This window comes from Arvicola amphibius, chromosome 5 (genome assembly GCF_903992535.2).
Source record: "Arvicola amphibius chromosome 5, mArvAmp1.2, whole genome shotgun sequence".
NCBI classification, from domain to species: domain Eukaryota; kingdom Metazoa; phylum Chordata; class Mammalia; order Rodentia; family Cricetidae; genus Arvicola; species Arvicola amphibius.
In genome coordinates this window covers 45,297,193-45,322,959 of record NC_052051.1, presented here as the reverse complement: position 1 = coordinate 45,322,959, position 25,767 = coordinate 45,297,193, and the positions used below count along the sequence as shown (strand labels likewise).

At 40.6% G+C, this 25,767-nt stretch overlaps 1 protein-coding gene across 2 annotated transcripts in view; it reads left to right on the top strand.

Moving 5' to 3' along the window:
• The window catches only part of Ptpra (protein tyrosine phosphatase receptor type A), a 101,183-nt gene that overhangs the window by 1,762 nt on the left and 73,654 nt on the right, over positions 1–25,767 (top strand). Inside the window, exon 1 of one of the 2 annotated variants that reach the window (XM_038330233.1) lies at positions 13,506–13,650. The exons of the other annotated variant lie outside the window; for it this stretch is intronic. Coding sequence (XP_038186161.1) covers positions 13,630–13,650 — 21 coding nt within the window. The 5' untranslated portion in view covers positions 13,506–13,629. Of the gene's footprint in view, positions 1–13,505; positions 13,651–25,767 lie in introns of those variants that run through there. 2 annotated transcript variants of the gene reach the window in all.

Here is a 25,767-nt window from a genome sequence, read left to right as displayed (position 1 = left end):
CTGACAAGTTCACTCTAAGGCTTGGTCGGATCCAGGAGACTAGTCACTGGGTACCTGTTAGCCACTGACTTAGTATGTGGTGAATGCAGAACCAGGAAAGCAAAGCCCTTGATTCAGTATATTCATATGCCACCTATTTGCCAGGCAAAGTACTTGGGGTTCTAAATGAAAGTGAGAAAGTCATATTCTTATCTTTGAGATTATAGACCAATGCAGGACGGGTAGATATAAACAGTTACATCATAGGTGCTATTAGAGTAATAATAATTGCTGTTTTCTATTGCCTGTGACAGACTGTATAATAAATGCCTTACATGAATTATCTTCCTTCATCTTTTCAATAATTACAAGGGCTCACTCCTACTCTGAGTAGACAGGTGAGGAAATAGTCAGAATTTGAATCCTGACAGTCTCTGAAAGGCCAGTCATTCCTCATTAGCACAAAGTATTGTTTACTCTTTGTATCGACATTTCTTTTTTTTTAATTAATTTAAAATGTGTGTATATGGTTGTTTTGCCTGCACATATGTCTGTGTACAACTCATGTGCCAGGTGTCCTTGGAGGTCAGAAAAGTTGTTGGAGCCTGTGGAACCAGAACCATAGACCACTGTGAACTGCCATGTGGGTACAGAGAATTGAACTTGGGTCTTCTTGAAGAACAACCAGTGTTGACATTTGTTATTTTGTTATTCAGCTGTAAAATAAGCTGTTTTGTTGTACATAGGACTGTTACTTGTATTTGTAACTAGGCTTTATGTTAAACATTTGTTTCTAGGTTTTTCTCTTAAAAAAATACAATGAATATCCTTCTAGATATTTTGTTATATGTTTGTATATACAATTAACTGAACAATGTATTTTAAGAAATGGAACTATTGGATCAAAAGACCTTTGTGTAGTTTTTTATTTGTAGGCATACCAACAAATTGCCACCTCTTTGAAGTAGTGCCCATTTATTCTGTCCCCTAAACTGTGGCTCAGTAAATGTAAATCAGAATACCTAGAAGCATTACCTGGGATGCTTTTCCTGCATCCTATGCCTGTTTCCCTCTCCTACTCCAGCCTAGTTGAGAAGCAGTCACGTGATTTGTGCAAGAAGATCAGAACTGGATGATGGTGGCTTACTTTCTAAGTAAAACATGGTGTTTGTGTTTGTCTGGTACCATTCCTGGAGGGCCTCGGCATCGGTTTGTAAACATTGTTGCATTATTTTTGCATCTTCATGTGTTTCACTGTTTCTTGGGATTCTAACAGTGCTATCACAGACAAATTCTGTTCTTTATTTCTTAAAAATATATGCCAGGCAGTGATGGCGCACGCCTTTAATCCCAGTTCTTGGGAGGCAGAGGCGGGGGATCTGAGTTTGAGGCCAGCTTGGTTTACAAAAAGAGTTCCAGGACAGCCAGGCTGTTTATACAGAGAAACCCTATCTTGAAAAACAAACAAACAAAAACAGGAAGAAATATATATGTATAGGAGCTAAAGAGATGGTTCTTTGGTTAAGAACACTGATTGCTCTTGCAGAAGACCAGACTTCTTCGTTTTTTAGTATGCACATCAATTGGCTGACAACCACATATACAACGCCAGCTCCGAGCTCTGCCGCCTCTGGCTTCTAAGGGTACCTGCACTCATGTCCACACACACCATTAAAAATACTAAAAATAAAACTTGAAGAAAAAGAAATATACTAGCCATTAAGAGTGAGCACTGCGCTTGCAGAGAACCAGACTTTGGTTATCAGTATCTACATCTGGCAACTCTCCGCTTCTCGGAACCCTAGCTCCAGGGGATCGGATGCCTTCTGGCTCTTGTGGGGGGGGAGTATTTTTAAAATTAAATAAATAAACACAAATAAGGTGGATAGCTCCTAAGAAATGACACCTTAGGATGTCCTCTAGCTTCCATCGACACAGATGTATGTGTAGTTTTATACTTTTACCCATACATGTACACAAAGAAGAGACTCCATTCCTTGTCCCCCCTTGGGCAAACTAGTCAGGTTATCTATCATTCACTTCTTATCTTGTGGTAGAGTTGATGACTTGCAGATAAGTCAGAGTGCTCTAGAGGAACAGAACTTAAGAGAATGAATCTCTCTCTCCTCTCTCTCTCTCTCTCTCTCTCTCTCTCTCTCTCTCTCTCTCTCTCTCTCTCTCTGTGTGTGTGTGTGTGTGAATGAGATTTATTAGAATGGCGTACAGGCTGTGGTCCAGCTAGTCTAGCAATGGCTGTCTACCAACAGAAGATCTGGTCTAAGAGTCCAGTGGTTATTCAGTCCACAAGGCTGGATGTCTCAGCTTGCCTTCAGCGTGTGCCAGAATTCCAAGGAAGTGGGTTCTAATGCCAGTGAAGAAATGGATTTGCCACTGAGAGCAAGCAGGCAAAAAGCTTCCTTCTTCCATGTCCTTTAGCCTGCCAGCAGAAGGTGTGACTCAGATTAAATTAGTTCTCCCCACTTCAGATGATTTAATTAAGAAAAAATATCCCTCACTGGTGTACCCAACCACTTGTGTTTGAGTTAATTCCAGATCTAGTCAAGTTGACAACCAATAATAACCATCACAACTTCCATAATTTTTATGCCAATTTTTGCTAGGCTTGGTAGTACATATCTGTAATCCCCAGTCACCTCAGAGGTATGATGAAAGGGTTAAGTGAGGCCAGCCTGGGCTGTATGATGAGACCCCATTTAAAAACCAAAACAAGGGGCTGGAGAGATGGCTCAGAGGTTAAGAGCATTGCCTGCTCTTCCAAAGGTCCTGAGTTCAATTCCCAGCAACCACATGGTGGCTCACAACCATCTGTAATGAGATCTGGTGCCCTCTTCTGGCTTGCAGACATACACACAGACAGAATATTGTATACATAATAAATAAATAAATGTTTTTTAAAAAAAACAAAATAGCCAATTTTTTGCTGCCTAACAAAGAATATTAGAAAAATATCTGTAGCTGATCTCTTCAAGTAAGGTGGGTTTTTAAGGAATATTTATTAGTTTTTATTGTTCTTTGTGTATGTATGTGCACCTGCTCTCTATTTGTACAGTGTGTTCATGCAGGCTTTTGCGGCAGTGAGAGGCTGTTAGATCCTCTAGAGCAGTGGTGCTCAATCACTAATGTTGTGCTCTCACCTTCCTGATGTGACCCTTCAATACAGTTCCTCGTGTTGTGATGATCCCAACCATAAAATTATTTCGTTCCTGTTTCATAACTCTAATTTTGCTACTGCTATGATATCTTAATGTTAATATCTGGTATACAGGATATCTGATATGCAAACCCCAAAGAGGTCGTGACCCACAGATTGAGAACCACTGCTTCAGAACTAGAGTTACTTGCCATTATGAGCAGCCAGATGTGGGTGCATCCTCTGCACCTGTAGAACCTTCTGGCCCCAGTGGTGCCTATTTGATAATGAATGAGAAAGTAACTATTTTTAAGTTATTTTTATTTTTTTTCAAATTATGCATTTGCACATATGTATTTGCACATGAATGCAGGTGCCCACAGAAACCAGAAAATGGCGTTGGGTCCCCTAGAGCTGGAGTTCTGGGCAGTTGTAAACTCTCTGATGTAGGTGCTAAGACCCAACTCTGAAAGAAAAGAACAGTACAATTTCCAAGCCTCTGAGTTATTTTCCAGCCCTGAAAGTAACTGCTTTCTTTTTCTTAGAAAGGACAGCCAACACTACACAGAAAAGTCCTGTCTCAGGGGAAAAAAAAAAAAAAAAAAAAAAAAAAAAAAACACGAAAAGAAAAGGTTGAGTATTTTTCCATGTGCATATTGACTATTAGTATATGTTACTTGAAAAACTACCTATTCAGATTTTTTGTCAGTTTTTTAAAAACATGGTTTCTTTTATTATTGAGTTCTTTTTACATTCTAGATAATTCTCTTTTTTAGGGATATGACTTGCAAATCCCTTTTCCCATTTGTGAAGGTTTTGTGGATATAATTTTTTGGACATATAGATCTGGTTGTTAAACCAAATGGTGACCTCTGTTTAATTTGCTAAGGGACTGCAGAACTGTTTTCCAGAACTATTGCCTCATCTGACAGTCCCAGCAGCTACCTGAGAATGTCCGTTTCTCCACAGCCTCGTCAACATTTACTGTCTTTGTTTTTCAGCTCTTGTCATCTTAGTGGTTACAAGTAGTTTTGATTTGTGGTTTGATTTTTACAGACCCAGAATGCCATTGTGATCTGTTCCATCTTTTTAAAATATTCTCATAATTTTACATAAGAGGAACTTGTAAACAGGATTTTATAATCTGATAAAAAATGTATTAAATTTATAAAGTTTCTATGTAATAACATAATGAAATAAAAGACCTGTGAATTGATCATTAATAACAGCCAAGGTCATTTAAGGAACTTTAGAATTATGGGTCAAACTGACAATCTTATGATAAACCATACCACCTACAAAATTGGCATAACTAAACTTTACTCCTGTGTGTGGCAGGATAAGAAGAGCATGACATCATTCATGAATATTCTTGTTTCCTCCTCCACAAATTAAAAACTAAGTTTCTGGATAAAACAGTTAAACAGTTTATAGAATGTTATTATGATGTGAGAGACACTATAGAGCAGAGTGAGCCTAATGACTTCAGGCGTATGCCCAGAGAAAAGGAGAGGAGCGGCTACATGTTTAAAAGCTTAGGCTCCAGCAAATGTAATGTGCAAACCTTATTTATATCTACACCATTTTAAAGAGGTATTTCGAGGCCATTGGAAATAACTTGAGTGACCTGCAAATATTAGATGACTTTTAAAGCATTTGATTTTTTACAAAATAGTATTGCTGTATTTTAGAAGATACACTATCTCTGTCTTAGAGATTACTTAGAGAAGTACTTAGGGATGAATTAATATGTCTGGAAGTCGCCTTAAAATATTCAGTGTAACAATTCACAACCCCAGAGAACCTAAACAACAATGAGGACTCTAGGAGAGACATACATGGGTCTAATCTACATGGGAAGTAGAGAAAGACAAGATCTCCTGAGTAAATTGGGAGCATGGGGACCATGGGAGAGGGTAAAAGGGGAGGGGAGAGGAAGGAAGGGGAGCAGAGAAAAATATATAGCTCAATAAAAACAATTTTTTAAAAAAATGCAGAAGTGTTTTAGGAGAATTTGCAAGTCTCACTTAACCTTCTACCTCAGACTTCAGACTCAATCTTGAGCAGTGCTTTATTGACTCTTAGCAAAATACATGACCAGTGTGTGCTGTTTCCGTTGCATGATTTTCCTCAGCCCTCTTGTTCGGGAAATGAGAAAGCTTTATCTGTAACTCCCCTATAATTAAAATAGTTTTCAGTGCATCTGGAGGATTATAGATAAGAATTGCCATATATTGGTAATTGTTAAAACTAGGTAAGGCATAGGGTTTGTGTGTTTGTTCTTGTAGGTGCATGAACATGTGCATACGTACGTGGAGGCTGGTGATCAGTTCACGCGTTGTTCCTTGCGTACTGGAGACATTTACATTTTTTTTCATTTTGCATTTATTCTGTGTGTGTACACTCATATGCTGTGGCATGTGGGTGGAGGTGGGAGCACAGTTTGTGGGAGTTGCTTCTCTCCTTCCACCGCATGGGTCCTGAAGATCCAGCTCAAATTGTCAGGCTTGGCCACAAGCACTTTTCCCAAATGAACTGTCTCACCACTCCTCACCTTGTTATTCTTAAAAGACTTTGTTTGGCGGATTGCATGTATGGACCACCATACCCAGATATGTGTGGGGAGGGCCCAGGTGTGTGTGGGTATGTGCATGTTGAGTGCGGATGGCCAAGGAGGCCAGAACAGAGCATTGGCTCCCCCTGGAACTACAGCTATAGGTGGTTGTGAGCTACCCGACACAGGTACTGCAAACTGAGCTTGGATCCTCTGCAAGACTAATATGTAGTTTTAATCGCTAAGCCATCTCTTTACACCCCCAACACACACATACACACACCTTGGATTTTGTTGTTGTTTTTTTTCAATATTTTTTAAGACAGTCATTTATCAGCTTGACCTCATTGTGTAGTCCAGGCTTTCTGGCCAGTGAGCCCCAGAGATTTTCCTTCTCCACCTCCCGTCACTGGAATCGTTAAGTGTATACCACCATGCCTACTGTTTTTAACTGTCTCTGGCAATCAAACTGAGGGCCTCATGCTTTCCTGGCAGGCTCTGGTAGGCAAGAGACAAATGAGTTGTAATAGATTTCAAAGCCTTTTGTTAAAAAGTGACATCTTCTAATTAGTCGTTAAGGGTAATTGAATCAGAGAAGATGGACCTTTGCTAGACCAGTTCATTTACTTATTTTTGTGGTTCTGTGGGTTTTTTTATTTTTTAATTTTTAGGGCAGGGGAAGATAGGAGATGGGACTTAGGTGTGTAGCCCAGGCTGGTCTTGATGTTTAAGCCTTCTGAGTGCTGGGATTGCATGAATGGATCATCATGCCCAGATGTGTGTGTTGCAGGGGAGGGGGTATTTGTGTTACTGTGTGCATGTGGGTCTTCAGAAGTGAACATTGGGTATCTTTTGCCCTGTATACCGTTTTTAATGGTTTCTTACTGAACCTGGAGTTGAAAAATGCCAGCCAGCGAGCTCCAAGGATCCACCTGTCTCTCTCTGTCTCCTCAATGCTTCAATTACAGACATGTGCCACTGTGCCCAGCTTTTACATGGGCACTGGGAATCTAAACTCAGGTCATTATACTTACGTGTTGTGTGGCAAACCCTTTACTCATTGTGCCATTTCCTCAACCCTATATCCAGAATTAAAGCAGAATGTTTATGTCATTGAATGGTGGGACAATATCACATCACAGAGCTCCTTCCTTTTGGAACCATGTTTTTTGTTGTCCATTATAACCAAGTGTTGACTTAAAAATCAGACTTCTGCACTGCTTTGTTAAGGAATACTAGACTGAAAGCTTTAAAAGGATGGCAAAATAGTTTAGTAATAGAGTGCTTGTCTGGCCTGCACAAAATCTTGGGTTTAATACCAGCAAGGAAGGGAGAGGAAAAGGGAAGGTAGATTTCAACCATAATGAAAAATATTTAGTTTCAGGGATCACATAAAAATTTTTAATTTTATTTTTGTTAATTATTGTGAGTGTGTTTGTATGATGCATGTGATGAGAGGTACACACGCCACAGCACAGCACACATATCAAACTGCTTTGTGGAGTAGACGTTCTCCTTCCTTTACATGGGTTTTGGGATTGAATTCAGGCCGTCAGGCTTGCATGGCAAACACTTTACAACTTGAAGGCTCATATGAAAACATTTTAAAATTTTTTATTTTATGTGAATGAATGTTTTGCTTGAGTGTATGTATGTCTGTGCACCAGTTGCATGCTTGGTGCCTGCAAAGGCCAAAAGAGGGTGTCAGATTGCCAGGGCATCAGACCCCCTGAAACTGGCAACTGCATTTGGATCTGGTTTAGTGTGAAGGTGTGGTGATGCATCTGGGACATATGGACCAACATGAGTAAGCAGGAAAAGTATTAATGGTTCCATATTTGGGGACCAGGCGGTGGCATACGCCTTTAATCCTAGCACTTCAGGAGGCAGAGGCAGGTGGATCCCTGTGAGTTCAAGGCCAGCCTGGTTTACAGAGTGAGTTCCAGGACAGCCAGGGCTGCACAGAGAAACCCTTGGGGGGGGGGGGGGGAAGAAGAATAGTTCCAGATTTTGGAAGAGAGGATTATTGGTGAGTGGGGCTTCTGTGTAGAGGAAGAAATTGAATCCAGCTGTTAGGAATTGTGGGTGTGGTTTCCAAACATTAACTGATTAACTGATACTGTTACTGGAGTGATGGGGACAGTCCCAGAACTTCTGATGTTTGAGGGCTGCATCTTTTTACCTGGATGCTTCTGTTTCCCTTTGTTCTCTTTCTGTCTCCGATGATTTGCATGCTTCTCCCACGTTGTAAGGAGTGAGGCCTGTCAGTAACTTGGTGCCTTTACCTGTACTGTGGCTGCCCTCCAGTGTTCGCTCCTCTTGGCTGAGCCTTCTCGTTTTGTAGCAAGACCTGAATTCACAGTGGCTCCCAGATAGAGCTTCTCTTTCCCAAGCCTAGTGTTAGCTAGAGAGAGTTTTCTGAGCCCTTAAGTCTGAAATCCTCATAGTTGAGAAGCAGCAGCAGCCCAGGGAGGTTGTCTGTGGCTCAAGTCCTTGCTTCTGGTTTAAGAGGATACATTTGTTTCTGCAGTGAGCACACCGGGCTGTAGTGTTGCTGGCAGTAGTTGTCACCATGAGTAACTAGAATGTAGGGCATTTCAAACAAAATAATGTGGTTTTGGTATTTTTACTAATTTTTTTACATTTTAAAATTATATACATGTTTAATTATTGCTTGTATATGTTAAAAATATGTAGAGAATTATAGTAAAAGATAATTCCTCTTTCTCCCAACCTCCAACTTCCTTTTTACAAAAGCATCCTTAGGAGTTTAGGGAGAAAGCTCAGTCAGTAAAGTGCTTGCTGGGCAAGCATCAGGACCTCAGTTTAGTCCTCTTGAATCCAGGTGGAAAAGCTAGGCATGGTGCCACATACTTGTAAACCTGGCACTAGGGAGGCAGAGACAGGTGGACCTGCCATCCTATAGGGTGCTTACTATCATTCATACTTAGTTTTCAGAAGTTCTGCTTTGAAGAAGTTGTCGTGGAGCAGACAGTGGTGAGAGCAGACAGTTCTGTGTGTGGATTGGGAGGGACTTTGTGTATAGGAGGGCTGTAAAGGAACTTAGTAAAGTGGCAGTAACGTCCGAGTGTTCTTTAGTCTTATTGAATTGTAGTTATGAACAGTAGCTTTATAGAAATGGGGAAACTTAATAAATGTTAAAGTTTCACAGATGAAATTCTTCCAACCCCCTTGGTCATTGAATTGAGCTTCCCACATGGTTTCAAGTGCATTTGTTTATCTATACATTCAGGTCCTGCAGGCACAGCCAGTACTGTCAGAGTGAACCACCTTCAGTCTCCGAAAGAGTTGAGCAATTTGACTGTAAGGAGTTAAACTTGCAAAAGCAGCAGAGCGGGTTCGGTAAGACCAGGTCTTTTTGTTGACTAGACCTGAACCACCAACCCTTAAAAACACATCCTAAACCTAAAAGTGTTAGTACCGTAGATTTGAAATACTTTGTTTTCTTACTTGCAGCTTGTCTTCCAGGGTTGTAATGTCACTCAGCTTTGGAGGACAGTTTACCATCTTGAAGAATCAAGGTTATTGGATGGAAAAGACAGGGCCATGACTACAGTAATACAGTGGCTAGAGGTCTGAGACTGGGAGGAGAGACTGGGTGCTCTGTTTATAGGGACATGTGACTCCAAGGGTGTCTTGAATGTGGCTAGTGGTTGTGCTGTATGCTTGAATGATCACAGAAATTGCTTTTTTTTTCTTTCCTGGTTTTAACAGAGGAAAATTGTAGGAAGGGTCAGGTAGGGGAAAAAGGGGGAAAGAATTTGGTAAATTAGCAAACTATAGAGTTTACGTCTGGAACAGGTTTCCACTACATGGCACAGGCACACTGTCCTGTTTTTATCTCTGGTCTCTCCTCACTTTCCTCAGGCCGTTTCCTTGACCACTCTTGGACTTACTTAAGTCCATCCTCAGCCTCATGTTTTACCAAACACATTCTTGGAAGGACATGAGTATGTCTATGGTTTCGTGTTTCTTGTAAATTAGGGGCAAATACTGTCCTTAGATCAGATTTGGTTGATAAACAATAGCTTGTTTGTTTTCCCGGTTGAGGTGTTTCCCAGACACCTGCATCAGACTCAGGACGGACCTATTTTCTAATCTTTGTCTTGATGAGTGGAACAGCCCAGCAGCTACCCCGGAATGTTAGATGTTGTTACTCATATCATTGGTAATATGTTTTGTCTCTCAAATTTGCCAGCGTGGGTCCATTTCTTGTGACCCCATCTATATTCCTCACATCAGTCTGCAGGTAGATATGACATACACATTCTCTAATCATTATTCCTTCCTTGTTCCACGTTCTTGATCACATGCTCCCTGGAGAGCTCTTTTTGGTTTCATGATCTAATCATAGTACGTCATGGCTTAAAGTCTAAACTCATTCACAGAGCAAGCTTTTTTTTTTTAATTCAACTTGGCTTTTTTTTTTTTTTGTCATTTTTTTTCTCATGGTTTATTTTTGTTATATTTAAAAATTTCCATCTCCTTCCCTCCTCCTCCCCCCTTGGCTTTTTTTTTTTAAAAAAAAAATTTTAATCAGTTTTATTGAGGTGTTCTAGTTGGTTTCTGTTGCTGTGATAAAACATTCTGGCCTGAAGAATCTTGGAAAGGAAAGGCTTTATTTAGCTTACACGTTCACAATAGAGTCCATCACTGAGGGAAGCCAGGGGAGAACTCAGTCAGGATCCTGGAGGCAGGAAGTGAAGCACAGACTACGGAGGAATGCTGCTTACTGGCTTGCTTTCTTGTATAACCTAAGATCACCTGCCCAGGGATGGCACTGTCCATAGTGGTTGGGCTCTTCCACATCAATCATTAATCAAGAAAATGCCCCACAGACATGCCCACAGGCCAGTCTGATGGAGGCAATTTCTCAATTGAAGTTCCCTGTTTGCCAGGTGATTACAGTTTATGTCAAGTGGCAAAAACCATCACATGAGATATAATGGTACGCATTAAAATGTATTTGTTAATTGTGAACAATTTGATGAGATTTACTGTGTTAAATGGTACAGTCATCACCATAATCATTGTAAAAGATGTGTCCATCACCTGAAAAAAATTTTCTTGGGTGTGACTTTAATTTTTTTATTTTTATTTGTGTAGTAAGAACACATAAGATGGGCTCTGCCCACCTGCGTTTGTAAGCACATCACACAGTGTTGTTGGCTGCAGGGACTATGCTGTAAGCAGCTGTCTACAATCGGGGTTCTATAAAGTTTCAATGAAGGGTGAATTCACCCCAGAGCAGAAGCATTTTCTTCACTGTCTGTATAGCACATCATCTCACATGGCCCTTTCAGCACGTTACAGAATCGGATAGCAAGGCTTAAAGGGAGAACTGTAAGTGTCTGGGCTGGGTCTTGGGCTCGTTGCTACCCAACTACAGAGTTACACTTGTTCTGCAGTACTAGACCTCCTACAAGTGTACAGAATGGTATTCCCTGTAAAGAAATTTATTTGAAAAAAAGGGTCCTCCTGGCAGATTAAGATTTGTGAAGATGAAATTATTTTGAGGTATTCTGGTGGGCGTAAGTACTCTTATAAGAGACATACAATACACATAGGTATGTGAAGAAGGAAGCAATATTAGAGTTGTGTCATAATTTATTTTATAAAAATAGATGGTCTTGCTGTGTAGTCCAGACTAGCTTCAAACTCTGTCCTCTTCCCTCTACCTCCCAAGTGCTGGAGTTATAGGCATGAGCTACTAAACTCAGCTTCTGACAGTATTCCTTCACTGCTTCAAGTCTGATCTCAGTTTTGGTTCTGTGCTTCTTTCTCTTTTTAAGATTTATGTTTATGAGCATTTTTCTTGCATGGATGTATGTGCACCACATGTGTGCCTGGTCCCCAAGGAGGTGAGCAGGGCATTGGATCCCCTGGAACTGTAGTTAACAGAGGATCGTGAGCTGCTATGTGGGTGCCAGGAACCAGAGAACTCAGGGAGATCAACCTGCATTTAACTGCTAAACTACCTCTGTAGTCTGATGTGATTTTTTTTTTCTGTTAGGTTACTTTATCAAATTGTGTGGTAGTCCATATACTTGTATGATAATCCACACAACATGTAGATTAAATACTGGCTTTAGAAGGAATTTTATGGTCTACAACTTCCTGACACATGATTTTACTGAGGCATGGATTTACATTACTTGTGCATTGAGTTTGATGGCTGCAGAACTGAATTCACTTACTGTTCGCTGAGCCTTGGTGGCTTCACTTAAAAGGACTAAAACTTGCCAGGCGGTGGTGGCGCACGCCTTTAATCCTAGCACTTGGGAGGCAGAGGCAGGCGGATCTCTGTGAGTTCGAGACCAGCCTGGTCTACAAGAGCTAGTTCCAGGACAGGCTCCAAAAAAACCACAAAGAAACCCTGTCTCGAAAAATCAAAAAAAAAAAAAAAAAAAAAAAAGGACTAAAACTTTCTGTATGAAAAGTAATGTTTAAAAAGAAGTCATCCAAAGCCTGTGCACCACACCTGAAATTCTAGCTCTTGGAAGGCTAAGGCAAGAAGAGTCCCGTGGGCTCCCATGGGCTAGAAAGGCAGACCTTCTCTTAAACAAACACAAGCCATCCATTAATTCTGTTTGAATATGCTCCTCAGGATTTGAAGTTTGTGGCCAGGCCTGGTGGCCTATCCCTACAATCCTAGCTCAGGAGTCTGAGGCAGGATAGTTAATCCAAGGCTTACCTGGCTATGCAGTAACTGCAAGGCTAACCTGACCAAGTTATAGCCAGAGATAGCCAGAGGTGCTCTTCAGTTGTAGAGTACTTGCATGTTCAGTATTTAGTCTCTACCAGAAGAAACAAAAGTGTTTGAAGGAATCTTGTGTTGTCAGACAATATTCAAATCTCAAATGCTGCCCTACAGTACTTGAAAACTTTGACTTTTGACTTTTAATATTTTTTTAATTTTTGAGCTAGGATCTTGCTGTATTAGTAGGCTGGCTTCAGACTTGAACTTCCCTATCTTGGCCTGAGAGCTGGGATTTCGGACATATGCCACCTAACTTCACTTTTCTTTCTGTTTCTTTTTATATTTATTTTATTTTATATTTATTTTATATGTTTGACCTACATGTATGTCTGTGCACTGTGTGTATGCCTGGAGCCCATGGAAGTCAAAAGAGGGTGCCAGATCCTCTGGAACTATAGTTACAGATAGGTTGTGAACCACCATGTAGGTACTGGAAATCAAACCCAGGTCCTCTGCAAGAGCAGTAACCACTCTTGCCCACAAAGCCATCTCTCCAGACCCCTAACCTGGCCTTTTTGTTATTTTCTTTCTTTCATATACTGAATTGCTCTCTTGAGAACAGAGGTGTGGGTCTTGCTTTATAGGGTCCCCCCCTTTCTTTCATCTCTACCATAATAACTAGTAAGCATGAGTGAGTGGTTTACTGACCCCACCCCACCCTGGGTACCATGAGATAGAGTAAACAGTACTCTTCCCTTTTTTCAGCTCTCTTAGTAGCCCAGGCTGGCCTAGTATGATTTTTGCTGCCTCCACCTTCCCAGTGCTTAGCTTGAACCAATACTCCTTCTGAAGGAAACAGCATGACCTAATAATAATAAGCATGTAATGTCCTGGTCAGTCCAACAGGACAACTCTTGAAAACAATAATTGTAGAAAAGTTTTGAAGTAGTATTTAAAGAAAATTGGTAGACATTAATTTGCTACTGAAAATGATTTTGATTTTAAAGTTGTTTGTTCTAATATTTTTCAGATAGTAACTTAGGAAGGCTGTTTTGGGTTTTCAGCCCCTGCTCATTTGGCTCCATTGCTGTGGACCTTTGGTGAAGTATAACTTCATGGCAGCCAGGAAGCAATGAGTGGAGTGACAGAGTCAGAGACAGGGACAGTGTATCTGCCCCAGTGGTCTGTCTTTCCTGTGTTCCAGCAGGAGCCCTAGCCTGCCAGATGGACCCGTGCACCTCTGCGGTGAGTCTTTTTCCCTTGGTTGCTACCATGGCAGTGGTCTTGGAAATGCTCTTACAGCCACACCTAGAATTGTGCTTTACTGACCCTCAGGTGCCTCTCAGTCCATCAAATTGATAAGTCACTCTCAAATCGCATTGATCTCTTGGTTACAGCCTTTCCAGCAAAAACAAAAACTAGAAAACTTACATCTCCACCTCTTTTACTTCTGGTTTAGGGACCATTCACTGTTAAGCCCCTAATTGTCATGTTTCTTTGGTCTCTTTTTCAGAAAATAGCTCCTTGTTCTTCTTTTTAGTAATTTGACATTTTTTAAAGATTTGTTTTTATTTCCTGTGTATGAATATTCTGCCTGCATGTGTGCCTGATAGGACTCCCTCAGAGGAGTGTGTCAGACCTGGGACTGGGGTTATGGACAGCTGTGAGCCACCATGCAGGTGCTGGAAGAGCAGCAAATACTCACAACCACTAAGCTGTCTTCCTAGCTCCTGAGTGAAACAGTCCTAGCTGTCCTGGAACTCATTCTGTAGACCAGACTGACCTCAGACTCACAGAGATCCACCTGCCTCTGCCTCCCGAGCACTGGGATTGAAGGGGTGCGCCACCACCGCCCAGCTGATTTGACTTTTTTTTAAAGTAGTCTAATTATTTTGTAGGATTTTCTTAAATCTGAGTACGATTTCTCCCGAGTAGATTTGAGGATTTATTTTATTTTTGGTCGTGGGTATGTGCATGTGGGTTTATGCGTGTGTGTGTGTGTGTGTGTGTGTGTGCGCGCGCGTGCGCGCGTGTGCACGCAGGTACCCATGGAATCCAGAGAAGTTGTTGGGTTTCCTGGAACTGGAGTTACAGGCAGTTACAAGAATCAAATTCAGGTCCTCTGCAAGAGTAGTGCTTGCTCTTGAGCCCCAAGCCATCTCTGTCCCCTCTCTACATTTTTTGGCAGAATACCACAGATGTTGTGGGCTTGTCACGGCATTATACCAGGAGCACATGTTCATTTGTACCATTACAGGTTGTGTTCAGTTTTATCATAGTCAAGATGTTGTCTTGTAAACTTTTGGAAAGTTAGCTGAAAAGTATTTTTGTGCTTATTGATAAGTAAATAATACCATTTTGTGGGAGTGACACTTTGAGGCTATGTAAATTGACTGTTTCAAATTCTGACCAACAAATTTTAGTACCCATTGAAGATTTGTGACTGAATCTATTATTACTGTGGTGGTAGCCAGATGGCAAACTAAAAAACAAATTCATCATTCATTCATCTGGCATTTCCTACAAGAAGCTTTCACTTTGTCTTTTTATTTGTAAAATTACCAACATGGTTTTCTGTCTTATTTTATTCCCTTTTGAACTTTCTTTGGTGACCAAGTTGTCCTAGATTTAGCCAGTGTTAACCCTTCCAAGCTTGTGTTCTCTCTGTCGTGTGCTCATTATTATTATTATTATTTTTTTTTTTTGGCATAATCTTGTCCTGACTCAACCATTTTTTTTTCAAGGAACTTTGGTTCTTTTTAGAGAATATAGTTAGGCATCAAATCTGAGCTCTGTGTGTGCTTCTTGCACTCAGGATGTGATTTCCCTTACATCCTGAGCCCTGAACTACAATTTGTTTTTGTTGTTGAGACGGGGCTCAATTACTCTGTAGCCTAGGTTGACTTAGAACTTGTAGCAGTCCTCCTTGCCTGAGTCACCACACCTGGCTATGAAATTGTTTTATTAAATCCCTGGGATCTAATTAATAGGGGTAACTGAGTAACTACTGCCCAGGTCAGCACCACTAAAACTTTATTATTCTGTAGTTTTCCAAAAGCAGGATGCACAGCATGCTGTGCAAAACCAAATGGAAAACCACTAGGTTGGCCATAAGGCAAGGAGCCAGAGACAGACACGAGTGGAAATCATGTCCTATAGTGGTGGGAAGAGGTTAGGTCCGTGTGTATGAAGGCATTCTAATTTGTGAAAATTAAAGCACTCTGATTTGTGCTTTGCCCTTCAAACAAGGACAGTATGAATGGGAATAACCTTGGCTCTAATTTTGGCATTTGCTTTCAAGGTGCCAGATGATTAATTACAGAATATTAAGATTATTACAAATAGATATGTATGTCTGAATATGCATGTGCATATAAATAAATATTGTGGAAAGCCATTTTCCACAGTAATACCTCTAATTTCATTCTAACCTGATAGAATTGTTTCTTTTTTGTCTTTCCTCTTTTTCTGACTTTGACAAGTACATCGCTCATCTTTTCACTACTCCCATCTAGATCCCAGTCTTCTGTCTATAAGGAAGTCTCCTTGGCCACCCCACAGAATACCCCCTGCAAGTTTGATAATCTATTCTTACACACAAACTTTACCCTATCAACCATTGATCAAGAAAATGCCCTGTTGTTGGTTGTTTTTACCCTTTAGGCTTTTGGGGGGTCCACCACCTAGCTCCCAAATCACACATGGAGGCTTATTCTTAGTTGTGAATGCTTGGTCTTAGTTTGTCTTGTTTCTTGCCAGCTTTTCTTAAATTATCCCATCTATCTTTGGCCTTAGGGCTTTTATCTTTCTCTATTTCTGTATACCTTTTCTTTTCTTCTTATCCTGTGTCTGGCTGGGTGGCTGGGTGGCTGGGTGGCTGGCCCCTGAAGTCCTCCTCCTCCTTCCTCTCAATCCCAGATCCTCTTTTTTTAGAACTTTCCTCATACTTACCATCTCTCTTTGCCAGCCCCGCCTATTCCTCTCTCCTGCCTCACTATTGGCTGTTCACCTCTTCATTAGACCATCAGGTGTTTTAGACAAGCACAGTAACACAGCTTCACAGAGTTAAGCAAATGCAACATAAACAAAAATAACACACCTTAAAATAATATCCCACCAGTGCCCACAGGCACATTCACAGGCCATTCTAATGGCAATGATCCCTCAGTTGAGGTTTCCTCTTCTCATGTCTCTGTAAAGCTGACAAAACGTATGGGCACAAATCCCTGGGAAAGATTTTGGATTTGGGATTTGTTGAGACAAAAGCACAGCTCTTGTTTCAAGGGGAGAAGAGAGATTATTCACTCTGGAAACACAGACTTAGGTTGCCCCAAATTCCATGTTCTGACATGGAAGCAGATTCATCAAGTTTTCATAGTAACAAAACAAAGAAAGTCTTAAGTCAAAGCACTTTTCAGATACATTAGTTGAAACATTAGGTGAGTATTTATAACAAAGAGGAGAGTCTCAGTTGTAGGCATAGATGCTATCTGAGAGCATTCTTGGCCCTTTGGTTGGTAGTCCTAGGGTTTTATTAAATTAATACATTCTAAAGGTTTATTTTCTCCAGATATTAGGTTTAACTTTATTTGTTAGTGACAGCATGTTAGGTCTGACACAAAGGGGCACAAGGAGTAGCTATTTTGTAAGTTAATCTGCATGGACGGGCTCTGTGGGAGCCTTCTCAGCTTGGTTGATCACCTTCCTGGACCTGGGGGGAGTTGGGAGGACCTTGGTCTTAACATAGAGTAGGGAACCCCGATGGCTCCTTGGCCTGGAGAGGGAGGGAGGGGAGGTATGGGTAGAGGGGAGGGGAGGAAAGGGGGGGGAGAAGGGGAGGGAAGGGGGAGGAGGAGGGGAGGAGATGGAAAATTTTAAATATAAAAAAATAAACCATAAAAAAAAACAATAGCCCAAGATAAATTTGAATCTGTCTCTCCACCTGCAGCATTTCACCTCCGTATTGCTGAAGTTCTTATCAGTCAATCAGCCTTTGCAGACACAGCTCTGTCTTAGCTTGCTTTCTGTTGTGATCAAGACCGTGACCAGAAGCAACCTGGGGAGGAAAGGGTTTATTTGACTTACAGGTTACAGTCTATCACAAAGGGAAGTCAGGACAGAAACTGAAGGTAGGAAGCAGAGATCATGGAGGAATGTTATTTGTTGAATGTGGTATTAATACCATAGATGGACAGACAGCAGCATGTTAGAGACCCTAAGGAGAGATCAGACCCATTTGGTAGGTCCCTTCTCATACATTCTAGAGGAAATACCATGTGATTAATGGGCAGTCCATAGTACATACTTGCTGTGAGGCTGTCTTTGGTTCCTGGCAGGCAGGTGGAAAAGGAGTCTGTTAGTCTTGGGCCTGTAAGTAGAATAACTAAGAGTGGAGAGAGCAAGAATTTAGAACAAGTTATTGGAAGAGCTTTAAAAAATGGCACGAACCTGGCTGTTCCAAACCTTTGTTTCTGTTAGGTGGAGGGGGAGGGAAGGTAATTGTCATTTTCTTTTCTCTGCCTTAGCACACCCCCTTGAATATCAAACCGGAAACCTCCCACCTACCACTTAAGATGTGGAAGTAGGAAGATAAGGAGTTCAAGGTTACGCTTGGTTATACAAGAAATTCAAGGCCAACCTGAACTACACTAAAACCCTGTCTTAAAAACAAAACAAACAAAAAGCAAAAACTAAAAGAAGAATGTAAGTGAGATGAATGTGGTATGGCTTATGTTAGGAAATACAGGTATTTTGGTGAGTATATTGAATGTTTCATAACTTGCAAAATTTTTCCATTTTGACATTTTACAACATATAACACCTGAAACAGAAGGCCCTTCCAGAACATGCAAGAGTATGCCAGAATTCAGGTGTTAGTAGCATGTAGTTGAACAGTAAAGATACTAAAAAAAAGCCAGTAAACATTTTCTTCATTTAGGTATGATCCATAAAGTTATTATTAGTACATCTTGTATTGCTGTTTTTCTTTTAAAGATTGAAACAAAGCCGGGTGGTGGTGACGCACACCTTTAATCCCAGTACTCGGGAGGCAGAGGCAGACAGATCTCTGTGAGTTCGATGCCAACCTTGTCTACAAGAGCTAGTTCCAAGACAGGATTCAAAACTACAGAGAAACCCTGTCTTGAATAAAACAAAGAAAAAAATTGAAACAAAAAATTGTAAGACCCTCCCCTATGGTACTAATTTGAACTTTTCCACAAAGCACCATACAACTTTCTCCACAACTTGGCTTGGGACAGGATGTTTGCCTAGGATTGTTGTATGTAATAGGCACATTAAACCAACTTAAATTATTCAAAAGCACTCTTTCTCCCTCTCTCTCTCCTTTCCCTTTTTTAATTGAGGGAAGCAAAATGCTGGTTTCCAAGGATACACATTCTCTCTTGTGCTGGTTTCAGATTGTTGTAGTCATGGAAACTAGGCTAGTAAATTCATTCTTGGCAGCTGGTGGCATTGGGCAGATCTTTTCTTTAAAATGCATTACAATTACAATTTAAAGTAGTACATTTGGGGAAGATTAGTGCCTTGTGATTCCATGTCATCCTTATGGGAATCAGGAATGTTGTTGATTTAAGTGAGTCAGTTAAATAGTAAAAAGTGTCTAAGTGAAATCTCAGTGATTTAACTAAAGCTGACTATTATTTAAACAGAAGAAATTAATATTTAGTCTTTTTATTGTATTTTATTTGTGTGTGCACATGTATGTGCATGTATGTACTCTGTGTGTGTGTGTGTGTGTGTGCGCGCGCACACACACACATGCACATGCGCTGGGAGGTTGATACAGGGCATTTTCCTTAATTGTTTTTCCGCTTTATTCATGAAACAGGGTCTCAATTACACCCAGAGTGTGCAGATACAGCCATTCTGTTCCTCTTACCTAGGTAGATAGGATTACCATGTCCATCTAGAGTTCATAGAGGCTTATGACAACAGAATGTGTGATAGGAACTGTTTCAGATAGCCCTAGCTGCATCACCTGAAGCTAGGGTAGTCCACTGTTATAATTTAGTCAAGGTGTCTATAGAATGTTCAACCTGTCTGCTACTGATATTAGGGTAGTTCAAGGCTGTTTGACTGACAGTCCTTTTGCTCCATGGCAGTAAGGGGAAGTCCAGTGGCTGCTAGCTAGAGAGGCAGGCTTCTTTATTCTCCTCCATCTTTGCTTATTGGTAGGGGAATGAATGAGTATCAGGAGATTCAGAAGTGCTTACAAGAAGTTAAAGAACTCACCATTAACACTAGTAATGGTTTTAGCAATTCTTAACACTGCCCCATACCCTAGGGAGAGATGAAGTCATGTGTCTGTCACACCCTTTTGTAACATATTTTCCGTAGTTGTTGGTGGGACCTGTAAATATGATGGAATTTTACTACAATGACTATGTTGCATTGCTTCACATTAAAGGAATTTTAAAAATGGAATTAAGTTGCTAGTCAGTTTGCTTTGAGACTGTCAAAAGGAGGAGTATACAGCTGGGTCTGACCTAATCACATGAACCAGAAGTCAAAATCACAAGAAGTCAGATAATTTTAAAAATGGGAAGGATTTGAAGATGGAGGTTATATGTGAAGAATTTCATACTTGTTAGGCTCTGAGAATGGCCTCTGGCTGAGAATTACAGAAATAGGGACCTTGACCCTACATCTGCAATGAAGTGAGTTTTGGTACAGCCTTATGATCTTGGAAGAGTATGAGAAGACAGGGAAGCTTAAGGCCTGGCAGGCATATTGAGTTTATCTTTGTGAGAACCTACCAAAGAATCCAGCCATGCAATACCTGAGCTTCTGATATCTAACTTTATAGTATATAAAATGAATACACTATCAAGATGATAAGACTTTCTCTTATTAATTTAATTAGGTTTATTTATTTTATTTGTATGAGTGTTTTGCCTGCATAGTGCCATAAGAAGGCATCAGGTCCTCTGGAACTGGAGTTATCAGTTGTGAACAATCATGTGGGTGCTGGGAACGTAACCCAGGTCTTCTGCAAGAATAACAAGTGCTCTTAACCACTGAACCATCCCTCCAGTCCCATCATAGCATATTATCAAGTTCACTGTCAAATACCCTTTAGCTTTCCTTTATCAAAATAGTATTGGCATTCTCATGTATATTTCACAAGCACTTATGTATTTATATATGTATAAACATAGATCTACTGGAAATCTAATTGAGATTGCACTTAATATATAGATAGTTTGAGGTTGCTGCCTTTACAACAGTTTTGAGGGTATTTGTGTTGTTTGTTTGAGGTGGAATCTCTTGATGTAACCCAGGCTGACTTAGAACATAGGATCCTCTTGCCTCAGCCTCCTGAGTACTAGAATTACAGCGTGAGCCACCGTGTATGGTTTGAGTCTTTTGATCTTTGGAGAGATTGAGTCGCTTAAGCCTTTAAGTTCAGCAGTCTTATAGTTTTCTGCATACAGGTTTGCATGTCTGTTGTCAAATTTATCCCTAAGTATTTTGTTCTGTGTTATATATGGTATTTTTATTGTACTTTCTAACTGTTCACAGTTAATATATATACAGTTACTATTAATGTATATTTATACATTGACCTTGTGGTTTTTGATAAACATATTCTGCCAGATTTATTTTGTAGTATTTTTTTAATTTTCTTGGGGGCTTTCTATGGTATATGCATGTGTGTCTCTCTGTGTATGGGGTGTGTGGTACATTGCCAGAGATTGATTTCCAGGGTCATTCTCATTGCTTTCCATCTTTTTTGAAACACTTTGCTGAACTTGGAGCCATTTCTGCTAGTCTGGCTAGCCAGCAAACTCTTGGAGCACACCTTTCTCTGCCCAACCTGGTTTCTCTGGAAGAGCAGTCAGGGTTCTCTATGTTATGTTTTCCAAAGTGTGTTAGTATTTATTCAGTATTTCCATGTCTTAGTTGCCAAAGAGTTTTAGTTCATTTTCTAGACTGCTGTATTGCTAGCTAGAAAAAAATTAAAGCTATGTGTTTAAACGGTTAAGTTTCTTTATTAATGTGTATGTCAGGTTTGTACTGCAAGTACTTTTGCCCCTGGAACCATCCTGCTGACCCTTAAAGGCTGATTCTAGCATACGGAAATACTGAGTATCAGCTGAAGTATGAAACTCCTTTTTCCGTAGTCTTCTATTTAAAATTCTATTTTTAAATAACTCTTGTTCAACAAGTAGATCCAGAACCAGGTTTTCCTGTCTGCTTTCTGAGGAAGCAAAAATTGCAGAAAATTTTTAAAGAACAAAGCCAGTGGTTGCTATAGAAAGCCAGGAACTTCCTGTCGGCGGCTCTGCCGACTGGAGGGAAGGGAACCATTGCTTGCTGCTCTAATTTGCCACAGTTTTCTTTTCTATTTTTGAAAGCTGGAAGCTGTGGGCTGCAAACAACTTGGTTCCTCCTATTTGGTTTATTTAAATAAATAACAATTGAAAAATCCTTACTAGCTGTATACTTTGTAACAGTTGTGGTATAGTGGAGTTGAGCTTTGACACTTTACATTCAGCTCCTTTAGGAGAGAGCCCTTTCTCTCAGCCTTAGTGGCCTGCCCCTGTTTAGTCTTCCTGCCCTCAGAGACAGCATGGATTGTGGAGTCGGTTTAACAGTTGAGTTTGGGTCTCTGGGTCTGCCACCTGCCAGCTGTTTATGGACAGTTGTGCTCTGCACCACAGTTTCTTTATCTGTAAGAGCTACAGAATGAAATAGCTAAATAATATACGTGTCATCAGCTACTTTTTTATTTTGTTTTGTTTGTTTTTTAAGACAGGGTTTCTCTGTGTAGCCCTAGCTGTCCTAGAACTAACCCTGTAGACCAGGCTGGCCTTAAACTCAGAGATTCACTTGCCTCTGCCTCCCAAGGGCTAGGATTAAAGCTATGTGTTACCACCACCTGGCTGGTTATCACCTACTTTTTTGTTTTTCTAAATTCTAACCAAATCTCAAAGTTGTAAGTAGAAGAAGATGTTAGAAAATAAAAATCAAAGTTATTAAAGCATTCAGTAGTAATGGCAGCTATTTTTTTTTTTTTACTTTTTTTGAGCTATATCTTTTTCTCTGCTCCCCTCCCTTCCTTCCCCCTCTCCTTCTACCCTCTCCCATGATCCCCACACTCCAATTCACTCAGGAGATCTTGTCTTTTTTTTTTTTAACCTTCCATGTAGATTAGATCCATGTATGTCTCTCCTAGGATCCTCTTTGTTGCCTTGGTTCTCTGGGGTTGTGAATTGTAGGCTGGTTTTTCTTTGCTTTATCTCTAAAAGCCACTTACGAGTGAGTACATATTATATTTGCCTTTTGGGATCTGAGTTACCTCACTCAATATGATGTTTTCAGAGCCATCCATTTGCCTGCAAATTTCAAGATTAATATGACAGCTATTAACTATGCTTAATAGAAATATGCTCCATTTCTGCCTAAGCCTTTTTTTCATACATTTTAAATTTTACTGTTTCTCTGGGTATAATTGTTCATGCCTGTAACCTCAACACAGGGAAACAAAAACAGGATAATCTCTAAGCCAGCTTAGGCTATGCAGTGAGACACTGTCTCATAAAAATCATTGTTGGTTTTCTTCTCCTTTAAACCTTACTATCAAATTCAAGAATAAGCTAAGCTAAAAAAAAGTCAGCATTAAAAAAATATTACAATTAAAGTGCTTAAAGTACTTACTGAGCAGCCGTGAGAACCTAAGTTCACTTGCTCTTTTTGCTTAGAGGATAAGGAATTGTTTTTACAGTGTGTGTGCACTCGCAGGTGCATACATGGGGTGGGGGTATGTATGTTGGAGGGGTTCACATACATACACATGCCTGTGGAAGTCAGAGGACCCTCTCCTGGGTGATTCCTTAGGCACCTTCCACTTCTTGTTTGTAACAGGGTCTGTCATTGACCTGGAACACTGCCGAGCCAACAGACTCCACCTTCCTTCCTTAAGAGCTCTTTCATTCATCTCAGATTCCTTTCTAGTTAAATCAAACACACACATGCATGTGCACACATACAATCTAGGTACTGTCGCTGAGAGAAAATATATTCCTCTTTTACATCTGGTTTATTTCATTTAACACAATGATTTCTGATTCCATCAGTTTTCCTGAAAATTACATGATTTCATTTTTTTGTGGCTGAATAAAATTTCATTGTGTATAGTGTTCTATGTTGCATTTATCTGTTCATCTGTTAGTGGTCTTCTAGGCTGGTGCCATTTCCTGGCCATTGTGAAGTGCAGTAATAAGCTTGAATATGCAAGTTTCTCTGGTATGTTAGTTTAAGAGCCTTTTGAGTATACCCGAATATATCCGATACAGGTTCTAGGATAGTTTGATGTTTAGGTTTTTTTGGAAACCCTCCATACTGATTTCCATAATTTCTGTACAAAGTTGTCATTCTCACTAGCACTATTAAGGATTCTCTTTGCCAAAATCCTTGTCAGCATTTATTGTTGCTTTGTTTTCTTGATGATGGCCATTTTAACTGAGCTAAAACGGAATCTGAAGCAGATTGAGTCTGCATTTCCCTGATGACTAAGGGTGTTGAATATTTGTCAAGTATTTTTACTTCCTCTTTTGAAAACTACATTCAGTTTGTTAGTCCATTTATTTATGTGTATTTCTTTACTTTTAGAGGTTTCTATTCTGGTGTTTTGTTTTGTGAGACAGGGTCTCACTATGAACTCCTGACTGACTTTGTAGATCAAGTTGGCCTCAAACTCAGAGTTCTGCTTTCCTCTTCCTTCCAAATTCTGGGATTAAAGGCATGGACCACCATACCTGGCCTTATTTTTAATGGTTTTAGTTTGTTTAGTGTGTATGGGTGTTTTGCCTGCATGCCTATATCTGTATACCATGTGAGTGCCTGGTACCTGGGGAAGTGAGTTCAGATCCCCTAGAATTGGATTAACAGACAGTTGTGAGCTGCCATGTGGGTTCTGGGAATTTCTGGGTCCTCTGGAAAAACAGTTGGTGCTCTTAACTGCTGAGCCATCTCTTCAGCACCCTACTTTTAGGTTTTTGAGAAAGAGTTTCATGTAGCCCAAGCTGACCTCAAACTCTGTAGTTGAGGATAATCTTGAACTCCTGGTCCTTCTGCCTTTATCTTTCAAGTGCCTGGGATTACAGGTGTGAACTGCTACACCAGTTTATATGTTGTTGGGAATCAGACTCAGGATCTAGTTAGTGCATGCTAGTACCAGCCAAGTTACATCCACAGCCATGCCCATTTATTTTTATTGACTTTGTTCTGACAATTTTGTACACGTATATAATGCATTCCAATTATGCTCTTATCCCTCTCTCCCTCTGTGTCCCATCCTTATCAAACCCTCTTCTCCTCCCTATAGTTCTCATTCCCATCTTCATGTCTTTTAATTGTTGTATTGTGACCCATTGAGTTTTACGAGGGCCATCTGAATGACCACAGGTATGGAACTATCCAGCAGAGCCTGGTAGGCTCAATAGTGGGTACATATCTGAAGATGATAGAGACCTCTTCCCCAGAATCCCTCAGTTTTTGGAAGGGAGGCTCATGAGGTCAAATATTGTGTAGCTCCACTGTCAGCAACCACAGCTCTTAGGAGGTGATGGTTGGAATGGCTGTGCCTTGCCCAGAAGACAACATTCTATAGCCTTTCTCCCTGTCTCTTATCATATCTTCTTCCATGATATTCCCTGAACCTAAAGTAGATAGTAAACGTTCCATTCAGGGCTGAGCATTCAGCTGTTTCCTCATTCTCGGCCCCTTCAGCAGCCAAGGGTCTCTGCATTCGCTGCTGTTCCTTGTAAAGGGAAGCTCCCTAGCTAATGCTGAAAGTAGTGTGTGTCTGTGGGTGTGAACATAGATGGTTAGAAGGCAGCCTCATGCCGTGTCCGGTTAGCTAAACAGCAGCAGTAAGTTCTGCTCTAGGGCCTACAACTTCCCTAGCCGTGCTTATTTGACTAGATTTAAAGAAGCAGTTGTAAGTTCCCTCCTGTGGAATAAGCCTGGGATCCAGTCCTAGAGCAGTTGGTTGCCCCCATGACAGTTGTGCTGCGCTTGCAACAGTGAGCACATCTTACCTGGTGCGTACTATGAGGACAATGGGTGGTTGAGGAGAAGGGTTCTTATTGTAGATGTGAGGGAGAGAACAGCCAGACGTCTGAAGAGTCCAGAGCAGGAAGAGTAAGTAGTAAAAATCCTCAGTATTGGGATTAAAGGTGTGAGCCACCACCATTTAGCTCTGTTTTTCTTTTAGACTGATTCAGCCACGTAGCCCAGGTGGCCTTGAACTCACAGAGAACAGGCTGCCTCTGCCTCCCAAGTGCTGGGATTAAAGGTGTGTGCGCCACCACCGCCCGGCCTCTATGGCTAAAC